Source organism: Struthio camelus, chromosome 9 (assembly GCF_040807025.1).
Source record: "Struthio camelus isolate bStrCam1 chromosome 9, bStrCam1.hap1, whole genome shotgun sequence".
Classification (NCBI taxonomy): Eukaryota; Metazoa; Chordata; class Aves; order Struthioniformes; family Struthionidae; genus Struthio; species Struthio camelus.
The window spans coordinates 5585119-5601414 of NC_090950.1; the positions used below are offsets into that span (position 1 = coordinate 5585119).

At 42.4% G+C, this 16296-nt stretch overlaps 1 protein-coding gene across 2 annotated transcripts in view; it reads left to right on the forward strand.

Moving 5' to 3' along the window:
• Positions 1-575: 575 nt before the first annotated feature.
• The window catches only part of PCCB (propionyl-CoA carboxylase subunit beta), a 31727-nt gene continuing 16006 nt past the window's right edge, over positions 576-16296 (forward strand). The window contains exons 1-7 of one of the 2 annotated variants that reach the window (XM_068954522.1): positions 576-766; positions 2533-2652; positions 5052-5120; positions 7060-7116; positions 9838-9951; positions 14345-14455; positions 15883-15991. In XM_068954522.1, the coding sequence (XP_068810623.1) occupies positions 602-766; positions 2533-2652; positions 5052-5120; positions 7060-7116; positions 9838-9951; positions 14345-14455; positions 15883-15991 (745 nt within the window). In that variant the 5' untranslated portion in view covers positions 576-601. The remainder of the gene's footprint in view (positions 767-2532; positions 2653-5051; positions 5121-7059; positions 7117-9837; positions 9952-14344; positions 14456-15882; positions 15992-16296) is intronic. The other variant, XM_068954523.1, reaches the window with a different exon arrangement.

Here is a 16296-nt window from a genome sequence, read left to right on the forward strand (position 1 = left end):
ATCCGAGGTACGCTACCGTGGCAACAATTAAATTATCTGGCGAACAGCAGAGTTTGAAATCCAGATAACCTCTTGGGAGCAGATGACATCAAGTCTCTGGATTGTGGCCACGCTGCAGCCAGGACGCTCGGTCTGTGCCCGTCGCGTTCCCCAAACACCCTAACCCACTTCCTTCCTAGCGGCCCTTATTTTCTTCTCCTTTACGACAGCACATGCTGACAAGAGCCAGATTCCCTGCTCCAGGAAGGAGGCAGAGAACCGGTCATCACAAGGACAGTGTTTTCAGAGCAGATACTTCCTAGTACTCAGCTGACGAGGGGGAGTGCAGCTCATCTTGAACACCTTTGCTTATAGCCCCCCTCCGCTTGTGCAGTGCAAGCTTCCCCCAGCCCTAGCGCAGCCAAAGCGTTACGTCACAGAACAGGAGAGGAAGAAAAGGGAAGCGTTAATGAATTTTCACGTCAGGCTTGTCGAAACGCTACCCCGCGCGGAGGCACCCCCCGCGTCCTGGCGCCTCGCCGCGCCGAGCGGAGCGGAGCGGGGCGGGCCGGGGCCGGGGCGGGCGGCGCGCAGGCGCCGTGGCCGCGGGCTGGCCTCCGACATGGCGGCGGCGCTGCGCGTGCTGCGGCGGGCGGCGGTGGCGGGGCGGCTGTGCCGGGCCGCCTCGGGGGGCCGCCCGCGCTCCGTGCCCGAGCGCATCGAGGAGAAGCGCCGCTCCGCGCTGCTCGGCGGCGGCCAGAGCCGCATCGACGCGCAGCACAAGCGGGTGAGCCGCGGCGGGGGGGAAGAGCTCTTTCCTGGGGCGCCGCCGCGGCCTCTCGCACCGGCCCCGGGGCCGGCTTCGGCTTCGGCCACGGCAGGCGGGAGCTTGGCTTAGGCAGCCGCCCGCGGCGAAGTCGCTGCAAGCCTGGGCACCTCTGCGCAACCCGCAGCCGTGCTGCGCTCCAGTTGCAGAGGCTCTTCTTCAGGGCAGCTTTACTGAAGTGGCGGTAAAGACTGCACTAGCTGGCGCCCCGCGGGGGAAAAAAGCAATAATTCAAACGCGTCAGCTGGGTCAACGAGGCTGGTTTTAAGGCACACGTATGAGGGGCGGCATGGGCAACGGTTGTGACTTCTGTCTCTCTTGTGCTGTTGTTTAACTTCTAGGTCAACGCTTCCTTAGACTTGGAGGCGCGCTATCCAGGACAGCTTCGTCTTCCATACTGTTCTACATTGCTGCTCTAATATAAGCTGATCTGAGAGATGAGAGCAGAGAGCTAGAAAGGAGTGGAAATAAGGCAGAGGAAAAGACAGATGGGAGGATGGCAGCTGTTGGATTTTTAGTCTTCTGTCTCTGTTGTTCAGGATTTAGGCAATGCTGAGGGGGGTGGCGATATAAATTTCCTGTTTGTATTTCCTATTTCTTGTTGGGATATCTTTTCTGCTTTGAGTGAGGGCCTAGTGGTACCGTGATGGGTTGCAGGAGTCGAGGTAGCAATAAGCCATTCACGTGAAGACATTCAACTCGCTTCTCAGCAGTCTCCCTCCCCCAGTCATACAACATCTGAGAAGATGCACGTCCTCACTGAGTTACGTTTAGGATACTGACACATCAACATAGAAGCATTTCTGCTTGTTTAGGGGCCTCAGACGTCATATGTCGTGTTTTATGTAAATTAAACCTACCTGTGGCTTACGTTAGTCTTTCCTGCGTTTGTTGACTTCTGTAAACTTTTTAACCTACTAGTCAGAAGCCGTGCAGAGTACCCTGGCTGTGTTTTAACATCGCATTGAGGTAGGGGCGTGCTGTCCCCAAAAGAGGGCAGGCCAGGTGCACAGGCCTTATTTCACAGTAAGAGCCCTGACCTGTGTAGGTGGATGCTCAGCTGGGCTGGAAATAACACATTTGCTTGGAAGGCTAAGACAAAAAGAACTCTGCAGTCGTTCATTATTACATGGCATCATTAGTACTTAAAGAAGGAACATACATATCTGGTCAACTAATTAGGTTCTTGATCCTTATTATACTTTTGCCTATATCAGTGTGTGAAGAAAAGAGAACAAAAGGAATCTGTGAGAAAATCCAGAGAGGCCACAGATTTCCTTTTTCTTCTCGTTTTTCTGCAGTTTCAAATATCACCCAATGTGGTAAATGCCTTGACCTGGTGAGGACTGGTTTAGTTATGAAAGGATTCCATGTTTAAGAATCAAACAAAAGGCCTTAATAGCAGTGTTCAAATGTATAAGCAAAAATAGCTGTGATGCTATTATATCGGGTTGAAAGGACTTCTTTTTGAGATTATGATCCCTCTATCTTGTGGAGGTGCTCCAGTAGTCAGCCTTCTTTTCAAAGTCTGCCTTGCATTGTGTTTGTTTTTAAGGAGGATAATCGCCACATAGGCTGTTTTCAGCTTTAGGTCATACAGTTCCTTAGTAGGGGCAAATATAGCAGAACAAGTAACGAAACACTTGACTAAACAGTATCCGCAAGTGGTTAGTAAACAGAGCCAGAACCACCTGATAACTCTATTATTGTTGCTTGCTCCATTTCAGGGAAAGCTGACAGCAAGAGAGCGAATTCTTCTGTTGTTGGACCCTGACAGCTTTGATGAATATGACATGTTTGTGGAACATAGATGTTCTGATTTTGGGATGGACTCTGATAAGAATAAGGTATTTTTATTTCGCGTGACTCTTGTTTCATTTTCCTTCACTGTTCAGCCAACCAAGTAATTTGAAAATAGAATCTTGTGTTTACACATCGTTTATTTGGGGTTTTCTGGTTTGCAGATTTTCTTTTGATACTGTTAATTTCAATTTAACCATTTACATGGTTTGCTTCTTTTCCATTGTCTAAGCTTGATATATATATATATATATATATTTTTTTTTTTAAATAAGGTCACCTTTTTGTTTCAAATACATCCCTGTATATTGTCTTAGATTTTTCTTTTAAATAATGCAAAAGTGCTACAGAGCTCTATCGTTACTACTTTTGACAGTTGAGTCACATGTGAAACACAAATACAGGTAGATACTTCTGCCCCTCTACAGGCAATATTGGTGTTATTGGTCGAAATGACTTGGAACTATTTTTATGCCTGTCAAACTAGAGAGTCATAAAAGCCACTAGGTTGTTAAGCCTTTAGGGCCTTAGAATCTGATATATTTGGGAATTGAAGCAGTTACCATTCTGGTCAGTTAGCGAGTTGCAATCTATTTCACTTGAGCAATTTTCAGATATGTAGCCGTATATTATAAACCAACATGGCACGTGATGTATATGATGTGATTAAAAAAAAAAAATCTATGATTCCCCAAAGTCTCCCACTGTAACATTGGTGTGCCTGATAAATTAACTACATCGGGGGGAAAAATTGTGTTGCAACTTGATACAGACGTGACCAACAAACATGCTAGGATGTGCAGGTGCCTAGTGTGAACGTGCCTGTTCAATGCAAATCTTCCTATAGCGGAAAGACCCTATTTCCTATGGAATACTCTGGCTTGGGGTGTGGTGAGGAGCTGCTCCTTTTGTGCCACTGCCCCTTGCTGAGTACAAGGACTGCAACTTCTGTTTGTGTGGTTATTAACCCAGTTCATCAATCTCCAGTCCTCTTAAGTTGCTGGGCTGCGTTCTGTGAACGAAACAGGGATCATCAGGCTTCCACCGTGGGAAGCTGGGACATTGGAAACCAGCAAAGATGAAGGATTTATTTTTGTTTTCAGCAGCCAGGAGGCTGATGGGACCGAGTGCTGGGAAGGATGTTGTATTAGATCTGTCCTTCCTTCTTAGTGAAAGTAGGAGCAGATGCCTTTTCTTCTTTAAGTTATTTCTTACTCCTTTCCCTAGCAAATGGAAATAAGTGCTGTGTAGCCTCTCATCATAGCACTCAACACTGCATCCCACAGCACTAATAACAAATTGTTGTTTCTGAAGATAAGACGAGCAGTCAAGTCCTGTGAGTGACCACAGGGTTAACTTTTTTTTCTCACCCTTTAGGATTCACCTTTTGGTGAGCTGCAGATCGTGTTTACAGAACAGTTTCACAACAGATGACCTAATTGTGGCCAGTGAGCTGGAATAGTATGTTAGCACTGAATTTTTCTAGATTCCTGGAAGTTTCTGAAGGTAGGGTGAGACTTGTGCTTGCATCCAGGGCAGCGTACGGGCTGTGTGCGCTATCAGGAGGTGTCTTTGTAGTAGGATGGCTGGAACCAGAGGTGCGATTCCTACTGCTCTGTGTGCTGAGGCTGACTTTGAGATCCAAGAGTTGTTAGCAGTGCTGTCTGCACAGCCAGGGAAAAGTCCCCAATGTGGAATGACATTCCTGAGAACAGATCACGTTGAGCGTAAATGGGCCTTGTAACAGTGGACCCTGCACTATTTATTTATTTATTTGTTGTTTCCCCTATGCGAAACAGCAACAGTGAAAAGCATTTGAATGCCTGGAATTCCTTTATGCCGATACAGTAAAGTTGTTTTTCTGTTGCTGTCTTGAAAGACAGCTGTGTTATTTCCTGTACTCAGAAGTGAGACAATGTAGGTGAGTGGATTTTAAGATTCTCAGGCTCTCTTTCCTCTTCCAACTCTCTCCTCTTCACTTATTTACAGAGTGAAAAATGGGACAGGTGGAGTTGAAGGGTGATTGTGATCTTTCCAGGGTTGTTGATTTTTCTTTATCAAAACCTCAAGAAAAGTTTGTATGCTGTAACTGTTTCTTTCAAAAACATCAGTTGGTCCTAATAAAATATATGTCCTGCCTCTAAATATGTGATTTGCCTTAACCCCAGATCGTCTGAATTTTTTTTTGAGGAGAAACTGCAGAATCTGCTAATACTTCACACTAATACATAAATAATATGTGGTATTACCTTCAGTTGTACTTCTCAGGGGTAGGGGAAGTCTTTCTGGAGCCTCCACTGCAAACGTGAAAGACCAGTCCTCTCCAAGTACCAGTTTTCGCTGTGGCCTGGTACTCATTATAGGGTTTCTTTTAGTGAATGTCATTGTGACTTTGTTTTTTTCTTATTATTTTTAACTTTTTTTTTTTTTCCTTTTTGTAACGCAGTATCCTGGAGACAGTGTGGTGACTGGCCGGGGCCGAATTAATGGGAGACTGGCTTATGTTTTCAGTCAGGTATGTTTTTGCTTGTTGTTTTTTAAGTATCATAAACTCATCCTTTGAAATTCACACTGTTTCAGTGTGGCCATGTAGGAATTTACCTGTTTGTCTTCTACCTGCAAGCATGAAGTAGGCATAACATCCAGTGGGAGAAAGCAGGGTACTTTCAGACAACAAGAGGCCAAAAAACATTTCTAAAGCTTTGTTGGGTGAGAGATGCAGTTGTGGAATGGTGAGAATTTGTTCATGAAGGTGAAGCAAGTGATGTTTGTGAACGTAGAGCCAGTGGGAATGTTTTGAAATAGGGAGCTGTTATTACTTCAGTGTAATACCACTGAGGTGTTGCTATGCTGAGAGGCTGGAGGAGTCCCCCCCCCCCCCCCAAAATGCAGTTTCGAGAACCAAGGAGTGAGTTAACGGAGAAATCACTGAGCATTGTCTGCTGGAAGCCCTTGCAAACTTTGACTCTGTCCCTGCAGTTGGATGTGTGTGGATGGACTCCTGCAGCTGTGTGGAGTCCTGTGAGTGTCAGTGGTGTGCTTCGCAAATTTGGTGGACCGTCTTCAGGGATTCAAGCTGCAGAATTGGGGCTGTTTCCTAGAGATCTTAACTGGAACTACAATGACTTGAACTCACACTAGAGAGTACCTGAGCAACCTTGAATTGCTTTTGAAGTTAGAACTCTCAGATTAGTTGAAGAGATTGTGACAGATAGGATATAAGTAGATAGATAAAATGGATGTTTTATATTAAAATAAAAATATTTTAGAGGGAACACTATAGGTAGAAATTTGTCCTGACTGAGTCTCAACACAGTGAAAGAAGAGCTTTCTTTCAGATCGTTGCTAACTGCCCATCTCTTCTGGGCCACAAAGTAGCCTTTGTTCAAATTGCTACCACAGCCAGAATGATGGTTGCTGTGTGACCTTGGAGCAAGTCTTACACCCAGCTTTTTTTGTCTTGGGTATGTAGTCCTTCCAAGGAAGGACACTGTGTTATTTCCATGTGGGCCTGAACATAGATAGTTGAGCTGAGCGGAGGCCTTGATTTTAGAACACAAGTCAAGGGCAGTTTTTATATTAAAATAAATTAAATGTACCCCCTCATGGTACAGCTTCTTTTAGCATCTTATCTCCCTCCCAGTGCAGCTGCCACCTGAGGTGTTACCTCCTTTTTGGTGTAAGGGCTAGCCCTGCTGTTCTCTGTCAACATGTTTGTTAGGTCTCCTCTGCGTGAAAGACTCGGTGGGAACGCACTGGTGAAGCTCATCAGAAGTTGGCTCTGGGCTCCACTGGTGCCAATGTCCATTTTCTCTTTTGGATCAGATGTTCCCTGTTCCCTTGTCCCTCCTGGGACATCATGTTGCTATTTCAAGATCTTGCTGCTCAGAACTAGAGGTAGCACCAGCAAGTCAGTCTTGGCTGATGTCACCCTTGCAACACCCATAAAATAATAATTGATGTTTAGAGTGAAACTCATGAATATAGAACAATTGGATATTTTCGATTCTTAATTTCTACATGTTTGTGTGTCAGACTATATGTTACATGCATATCCATCCCACTGCTGCCCGCTGCAGTGGGACCTTCCTCACAGTTGAAGTTTCTCCAGACTACTGCAGTATGGATAGTGTCTATAAAAGAGGAAAATATGTTAGTGTGAAGAATAAAAAGCAAAGGAGATACAGTAAATTTGTGATCTTAATGTAGAATCCACTGGCAAGTATCTGTAAAAGATCTTTTTACTTGTAGAGAAGGCATGGGTTGAACAGGATTGATCTGCAGGCTCTCCTAGGGAGGCAGGATGAACTGGAGCAGCACTCCCAGTATAGAGCATTGCAGGATTATACTGTTTACTTGCAACATTTTATTATCAGGATCAGTTATTGGGATTCATTTGACTGTTTGTTATTGAAATGCTTCTTTCCTTAGTCTCAATATTGTTTTTCTTTCAGGATTTTACTGTATTTGGAGGTAGTTTATCGGGAGCTCATGCCCAGAAGATCTGCAAGGTAATATCTCACAGGAGAAAACAAACAAAAAAAAATATCAGCTTCCCCCTCCCCAGTCTCTTGTACTAATGCACGTGATTTGTGACTGACTTTAAGTGGACTTTGATGCATGTCACTGGCAAGCTGGAAAAGTGTATCTTCTCCTGTTGGTGAAGGTGTAAAAGCACAGGTTGGCAGAGAGGTGCCCTTCGTAAGCTTTTCAAGCACAACAAGACTTTTCTGGTTAATACATGTTTTATTTGAATCAAGTTACCTGTTGCACTGTACTAACAAGAGACAAGAGAGACTTGCAAAGTATGGGATGAGGATTAACTAGCCATTGTCCACTGCAGAAAAGTGAAATGATTTGGGAGAAATTTTGCTATAAACAGTGTTACCTGAAAGTTTAATATTTATAAAAAAAAGCAAATGGAATAAGTAAACAATCTGAAGATAAACAACTTTACAACTTGGAGGTCACTTTGATCCTCCGAGCTTCTGTTATCGGTCACTTTTGTATCATTGGAAAAGCTGATGTTTGAACCCCACGGGCGTGGAGGACAGGATTTTTTTCATGCGTGGGTGATCAGTGGCATGGTCTGGTGAAAACTGCCTGATTTTTGTCACTATGAAATTAGAAGCAAGGCATATGGAGCTCAGGGCCTTTTCTCCTAATGGGAATGTTACTTTCTGGCATAGATTCCTGAGCAGTAGGGAGATAAAAAACTAGACCATACAAAGACTTTGGACTGGATAGTAACTTTCTTGGCTTTTCCAAGTTTTGATATTTGGAAAAAGGCATTTGTATCACCCTTACACAGCGGAGCTTTGCAGTGTCTCTTTATATTGGATATGGATGTAATGGGACTGGAAAGATGAGATGCTTTCTGCTGGGTTGTTTTTTTTTTTTTTTTTTGATCTCTTATTTCTGAAGAAGCAGGGAGAGCCCTGGTAGCAGAACCACTCTGGAGCCTACCACTGACGTTGACACTTACGCCAACTGTTTTCAGTATTCTGAATGTACATATGGATGAGTGCCTGAGTATCTGGAAAAACCTTGAAACAAATAATTAATCCATATGTAAGGCCCTGGAAGAGAACAATGTGTCAGTGAACTTATTTCGTTAACCTGTCTTTTTTGTAGTAGGATAACAGGCCTTCTAGGAAGAGGCGATAAATGGCAACTCACTGATTTCTTCAAAGGCATTTGATAATGTCTTGCATAACATTCACGTAAGCAAAGAAGGCCTTTCGTGGCTCATGGAGCCTCTGTTTGCAAACCACATAGACGATTTTTAAATCTGGGATTGTATTTAAATTGCAAATTCATTCTGTGTGTCTGTCACAGTGGTGTTCCAACTTTCAAATGGACATCCATGCACAAAGCATGAAGAACCACTATTTTACATTAAATGATAGGGAGAAGTAGGGATAAGGCCACTTGAGAACTGTATGGAGATAGTTGTCACTGATTCATGTTCAGGCTGGAATTTTGGTACAGTTAAGATACTGTTGATTTGAACGGGATAGAGTATACGTACTGTGTTTCTAGGCAATATAAACTTCAAGGTTGATCCTGCAAGCTCTCTGAAAGATAGGACTGAAGTTTTAAAAATCCTGATAAGTTAAAGATTGTCTGAAATAAGCTATAATTCAGTAGCAATGATTGCAAGGGCTAATTTCAGGGAGGAGAAAGCAACTGCAAAATTCAAAATGGGGATTGACTGACAATGTGTAGTTTTTACAGAAAATGATCTAGGAGTTAAATCGGATCTTAACGTAATATGCCAGTGTTGTAATGTTACAAAAATGGCTGACGGTGTAGTGGGATCTAATAAGCGGGAATATTTTAAATAACATGTAAGGAGTTCAATCCTCCCACTTAAGCCTCTGCTGAAGGATTATGTTTGGTTTTGGGCATAACTCTTGAAGAAAGATAAGGAACCATTGTGAAGAGTCTTGAGACAGATAGTCAAAATAATCAGAGGGCTAGAGAATAGGATTGAGAAAGAACAGTGTGAGCAAATTGATGGTGCTTAGTCTAGAAATATGAAGGGTAGTATGAAGACTGAAGAGAGATTTGAGGTCCTTGAATGTTTGTGAAGACTGCAGCAAAGAAAGTAATAAGTTGTTCTCCATGTCTACTGTATATTGAGAAAGAAGTAAAGGTTCTGAATTTCAGAAGGAAAGATTGAGTTTAGTCTTCTCAAAGAACTTCTAACAAGAAGGGTAATCAAATATTGGAGTATACTGCTTAGGAAGATTACACTATCACCACTGCAATAAACTTTTAAGATCAGATTGGACATATATGTGAAAATGTTTCAGGTGCAATTTAGATTTCCTTATGAACAGAGACAGAGTGGTCCTTTCTGGCCCGAGCTTCTCTGATGTGCGTGTTAGCACAGGGTTTGGAGAATACAGTATGAGTATGGAGATGCACAGCTAGTGTGGCAGGTAAATATTAAAGGGCAAGACAGGGATTAAATGTGTATCTCTTAATCTCCGGTCTAAAAGAGTCGAGACATGATACATCAGTAAGCAGTTAGTGACTGTGGTACAAGTAGAGGTGAAGGTGAGTGCTACAGGGCAGTTCAAACAATTCTAGCCTGTGTGATTTTTTTTTTTTTTTTTTCCTAGGGGCAGACATTTTCTGAGCGGGTGAAGGGTGTTTGTTTGTCTTTTTGCTTTTGAATTTTAGCTTAGCTAGGATAATAATGAGGAGTTTGTATTCATCACCAGATCATGGATCAAGCTGCCTTGGTTGGCGCACCAGTGATTGGGCTGAATGACTCTGGAGGAGCCCGTATCCAGGAGGGAGTGGAGTCTTTGGCTGGCTATGCAGATATATTTTTGGTAAGTAGGCTGCTGGATGACCAGGAAGATTGCCATCCACAAAGGTGGAAGACTTCTCCTTTACCTAAGTTAGTGCCTGTAAGTAAACTTTGAGGATGTCATCGTCCTATTTGAGCCAGCGTTACCTGGCGGATAAAGCTGATGTAAGGCTTGTGAGAACTGCGCTTTCTCTCTCTTGGCTCCCTTACTAGCTTTGGGCAAATTACTTTACCTCTTAGTTCCATTTACCCATCTGTTAAACAAGGATAATACTGAGCCTTGTAAAATGCTGTGATCCAATGAAAAGCTTTTTAGGAGATTTACTGTATTGTTAGCTTTGTCAGAAGGATGGAAGAATAAGCAATTTACTTAATCATAAGAAAAACCCAAACAACTATTTAACTTTCTGATTCACGCTAAAGTATAGATTCTCCGTGCTGGGGTGTAATTTCTCTAAAGAGTGTTTATCTGTTTGTCAGAGATAGGTGAGCGTACCCTAGTTTAGAGGGTGTTCTGTTAGGTGATTGATGGGGATGATCCACCACAAGCGGTCCTTGTGTCTGCTGTGAAATACAGGCATGTTAAGAGTTTCGTACAGCAGAATTGCTCCCAAGAGTGCTGATACCCAGCTGATATCCCACTGCAGAAAGAGGGACTTAAAGTAAATCAAGCACTCTGCGCTTGAAGGTAACTTGAGAAACTCAGATCAGAAGCACCAGGTGCCTGTTTTCTCAAGATGGTAGGTCAGTGAAAATAAGTTTAAAAAATAGGAAATGGATGCAAGTCACAAACTTCTGTACAAAGAACGGTATGTTTTACAATGGAACTTGTTAATCTGACCATTTGGGGGCATCCGATACTGGTTGGACTGGTGGAAGTTTTGTTTCTACAGTATTTTTGTGACTAATGCAAGAATTTTCTCTAGACACAATACTCTTTGTGTCCACTGAAATAGCCTTTTTTCATTTGGCTATCAAAACATACCGCTTTAAAGTAAGTGCACAGAGCACAAACGTGATTATGCCCTCTGTAGGAATGGGAGCAGATGGGATGACACGTTAGTCAGATGCTAACGTCATTTGGATTAGCATAATCTGGGGTGGTATAGTTGAACATGAAGTTTCGGAAGTCGGTTGTAATCCAGCTATGCTCGCTTCTGCCCTCTGAGGCATAGCCTACCTACGTGTTCCAACTTCAGACGCATACACTTCTCATCGCTCAAGGTTCAGTGAATTTTTTTCCTTTTAACATCTATTGAGGGTCACGTGTTCCACCTTCCTTTGCAGTCATTGCATGGTATATAAAATCAAATGTAAATGTAGCCCTTTGTGTTTCATTTTTGCCTGAATGGCTGTTAGAAACTTTTGGGCGCTTTGCTGGTAGTTGTTATGAAACTGCTAATTCTTTACAACTTTTGCTATTTAGTAGTATTTTCAAACCCACTGATCCTCAGCTCATTTCTCATGTGATAGGTTGCACATTGATAACCTCTTCTTGGGTTAGGTTTTGGCCATGTGCTGTTTGTGATATCTAGGATATATTGGTTGCTTCTCTTATCTTAGCAAAATCGCATATCAGAGAAATATTCACGCTGTATGGCTTTTGTGCCACAGGCCCATAGGGACAGTGAATTAAGATGTAATCTGTCAGGTACAGTTTCCAATATACATAGTCTTCATTCCGCTCAGGACATGTATTGATAAAGGTATCTGGTATGAATGTGTTCTCCGAACAAGCCCCTGAAACAGTTTTGTCTGTGCTGCTCAGCTTTTCAGTTCCAGCCCACTATACCAAGACATTCTGGCCCCTTAGGTTTACCATGTAGCTCAAAGGGCTTTCTCCTAAATTTCTGAAGCCACGTCACTAAGATGCCTCTGCGCTGGTGTTGCTGCAGACAGTGGGTTAAGTCCAAATCTGTGGCACTGAGTTTATTTCCCATACCGGTACTGGCTTCTCGCATGCTATCAGGAGACCTGAGGTTATAGTTTTAGCTGCTATTCCATCCACCACGGTACGCAATTGTATGAGTTCTTGACCTTGACCTCAGCATCCAAGCCTGCTCCTTTCCAAATGATGCTGGCAGCAGATAAGATCAGAAAAATAAGTGGTGCGGTCACACCAAAAATCCATCTTCCTTAGTCTCTTGTCTCTGGCAACGGATTAGTGACAGGTGTTTAGGGGAAAAGTGTAGGGAGTGGCTTTATGAACCAGATATTGCGTTAAATGCGTGTTTGAATTTAGTATACTTTGACAAATCTTTCTTCTTGGTATCTAACTGTTTTCTTTGAACCCGTTCTTTGAACCTGTGTAGACTTTCGGTATGCGCTGCACTTCATGGCAGAGTCCCATGTGCTGAGGGGAAAAAAAAATGCATCCTTTTCTTTCATTTTGATGCTTCCTAGTTTTTTCATTGTATGAAACAATGCTCATTTCCCATTAACCTGCTTCATACTGCTTACAGTTTTAGACCTAAGTCATATTTCCTTCTCTCTTTTCTGAGCTGAGGAAGCATAAAGTATAGTTATGCTATACATATAGCAGGCTAATGTATAGTTGATGCTATTGCCAAAGCAATAGTGACTTGTCTGGAGTAAAGTCATAGATCAGAACTGCGTCTGCACAAGGAACAGAAAAAACACGAAGTTGGGTGATGTCTTTTGTAGTGAAGATACTCAAAGTTTTACTGACAGAAACATCATTAACTACAGATGATAGGAAATGTGTTAATCATAAGCACTGTGGTGGTGACATAGACTTATAACTGTTTTGAAAAGCAAGTGATGGAAAGCTCCTGAGAATCATCAGTCATCTTACTGACAGTTTCATTTTTACTTTAGTTTTGCCTGTGTGTGGTTTTGGTGCTTTTTAAATTCTTTTTCTTCTCTCCTTTTTTTTAACCTAGTGGCAACTGCATGAGTCAATGCCGTATGACATTTGTAGCGCTCACCCAGAGAACAAAGTTCAGACTATTTCTAGTTGTTTGTTCTTTTTTTTTTTTTTTTCCCACCCACAATCATGTGGTATGTTTGGGGTGGTAGACTTTTTAAGAACTTATTTTCTCTTTTTGTCTGGATTAATTTCTGTCCATGATCCCCATCAACTGTCAGCATTACTGCTTTGGAGTGGAATTATAGAACAATTGAGGTCAGAAGGGACCTCTGGAGGTCCATAGTACAGCCCCTGTTCAAATCGTGGCCAATTTCTAAGCTAAACCAGGTTGCTTAGGGCCTTGCTCAATCAAGTTTTGAGTATCTCCAAGGATCAAGATTTCACAGCCTGGGCACTGTTCCGGTGCTTAACCATCCTGCTTGTGAGATGCTTTTTTTCTTGTATCTCGTTGGAATTTCCCTTGCTGTGACTTGTGCCAGCTGCTTCTCATCCATTTACTGTGCCTTTCCAAGAAGTGGCTCGCTCTTCTCTATAAGCATGCATTAGACAACTGAAGGCAGCAATAAGCTGCCTCTGTGCCTTTTCTTCTCTAGGCTGAACAAACCCCATTCCCTCAGCCTCTAATTTGCTCCAGTCCTCTGACAATCTTGGAGGCCTCCCCTGGATGTGGTAGAGTGTGTCAATCTCTCTCATACTGAGGGGCCCAAAACAGGATGCAATACTGTAGGTACAGCCATGAGTAGTCAGGCAGTCTTGCTTTGAAGGGCATTATACGGGCCTCCATTTCTACTTTTAAGGTTTGGTGCTTCCTCAAAAAACTGTGAGATGCAGAAAACCAAATGTTAGCTGATGCTTTAAGCGTATCAGTTCTGGTTAATGCTCCACGTTACTCTCGTTCATTTTACACAGATTCAGCGTTCCAGGGGTTTTAGTGTCCAGAAGGCGTTAGCATGTTTCTGGTCCCTCTGGACCTTTACTCCTCCAGCGTAGAGTTGGCAGTGATGCACACAAAGGTTAAATTCGTTGCAACTTGGAAAAACAGGCAAGGTGATTCCATGCTTAGGATGTTTCTTTGCAATATTGTGTAATGGGTTTGTTGTTAGGATGGGGTGCAGTGGCCCCCTCCTGTCTAATTAATGAAGATGTACAATGCTGCAGCTGTTTTGGGAAGTGAACACAATTTAATTCTCTTGTCATAAGAGTTAGTGTAAGAGGGTTAGCGTAAGGACGAGAGTGGTTCAGGTAATGACTTGAAACAGTAGGGTCCGTATGGTGTGGTGACCTCCTTTTGCCTGTTGATGGGTTATACCTTTGTACTGGGAACAGAAAGAAGAGATCGAGTAGCAACAAAATTATTTCGCTTCTGTTTGCATCAGGAAGTTTTGTCCAGATATTTCTTTCCCTGTATATAAGGCAAGCTGTTCTCCCCTGTTTGTGATGGGGAATTCTTGTGGGAACGCTGCACAGATTTAAAAATACAGAGATTTTCTGATAAAACCAGACATCTTTGTTTTTTCTGTTGCAGAGGAATGTTCTGTGTTCTGGGGTAGTTCCACAGATCTCCCTCATTATGGGTCCTTGTGCTGGTGGAGCTGTATATTCGCCTGCTCTAACTGATTTCACGTTCATGGTGAAGGTAAGGATGAAGTAGATGCTGACCTGCTGCTGGTAACGTTGATCAGTGACAACCGGACCCTGGATCAAGTTTTATTTGGAGATGATCTCCTGCTATGGAACAGTGAAGGCCTGGAATTTACTGCAGGAATGTCATTAACGTCATTGTAATGTTACTGGTTTTTCGAGTCATTAATTATCAGTAATATCATTGATAGCAAGACTAAAATGGTCCCGTGCCAGTATTTGGCACGTAGGATTGTTGAAGGGGTCATGAATTTTTCTTAAAAAGCACTTTCGATCAAGTGCTTATTTAAAAAAGAGGCAAAGCTGTGTAGTTCAGTTTTAAGCTTCAGTCTTGAAGAAAACAAGTCTTAAGTGTTTAATGTAAGACAGGGAGCCAACTCTAAAAGGCTTTAAAATTTCACTATGCATTACAAAGTTGGATGGAATGCAAAGGTAGCAAGTTCGGTACGATCAAGTAGCATGGTGAACGTATGACCTGGTTTTGAAAAAGTATTTTGAAAACTAGAGCCACTTCTTCATTATGGAAACTAGTTGCTGTGGGGTGTTATGCTGCTGGCAGGTATTGGTTGCAACTAGGACATGGCAGCTACTGCTTGAGGCACAGCTAGGAAAATGTTGGAAAAAAAAAATCTTACATGATTTTTAGAAAAAGAATCATGCCTGTAAAGAGCTTCATAAGGAATTTTGTTACTGAGTTTTGTAACATCTTAAATCAGTGGTTAATGGTGGGGTGAGAAAAACATTGCACCTAGATTTACTTTTTGGCATTTTGTGGTAGTGCTTTGACTGCATGCAAGAGCTAGAATTGCTTTCTTCTTTTCTTTTTTTATTTCCTGTTTCCCCTCCTCCCCCCCCCCCCCCCCCTTTTTTCTCCCCTCTTTTTGGCTTTTTTTTTTCCTCTTTCGCAGTTTCAAGTTCTGTGGTCACCCACCTTCTTCAACTTTTCTTCCTGCAAGTGTCTCCTAGTGCGAACAAGGCCTGCCTTTTGTTTAGTTTGGCATAGGAAATAGCTGCACTGTTCATACTGTTGTCTTTGCGTTACAATTCATCTTTGTCTTAAATTATTTTTCTGCCTTAACTGATACTGTAGATAGGCACTAAAACAGAAATTTAAAATAAAAGATGCATAAGAATGCCAAAACATGCCTCCATATTGAGGTTATATTAAATTAAACTGGTGTCAGTTTATTCTTTATGGAAAGCTAAGAATAATGTTTTAAAATAACCTGTGGATAATTAAATTTTCTGTAGATTTTTAGTATAATACATCCTTTTGATTTAGGAATCAAAATAATGTTTATGAAATTCTTCCCTGTGTTGTACTGCTTTCTTATTCTAGTGAACGTCTCTAGAGAGTTTGACTGTTCCTTAAGTGCTCCTGCAGCTTGGATCTAGCATTTACTGTCTCTTCCTCCTCTCCAGGATACATCCTACCTATTCATTACTGGCCCGGATGTAGTTAAGTCTGTTACCAATGAAGATGTCACACAAGAGCAGCTTGGGGGTGCAAAGACGCACACTGCTGTATCTGGTGAGAGCTGGCTATGTTACTTTAATGTACTACTTATTCTCTAAAGTAAATGACATAGTTGTTCTAACTAAGCAGCTGATTACCTAGTACAGATGTTTATGCTTCTGGGTGTCGCTTGATGCTAAGGAATAAAACTCTACTTAAGGGGAGGATCTTACTGTGCCTAGAGCTCTCTTACCAGCCCTTTTCAGTATTGGGAGACAAAACAGGAGAGGTGGGAGTGTGGGAGAGTTCTGGGATTTTGAAGAGAAAGTAGGAAATCCACATACGATTCTGGAAGTGGAAAGGTTGTAGGAGTGCGGGGT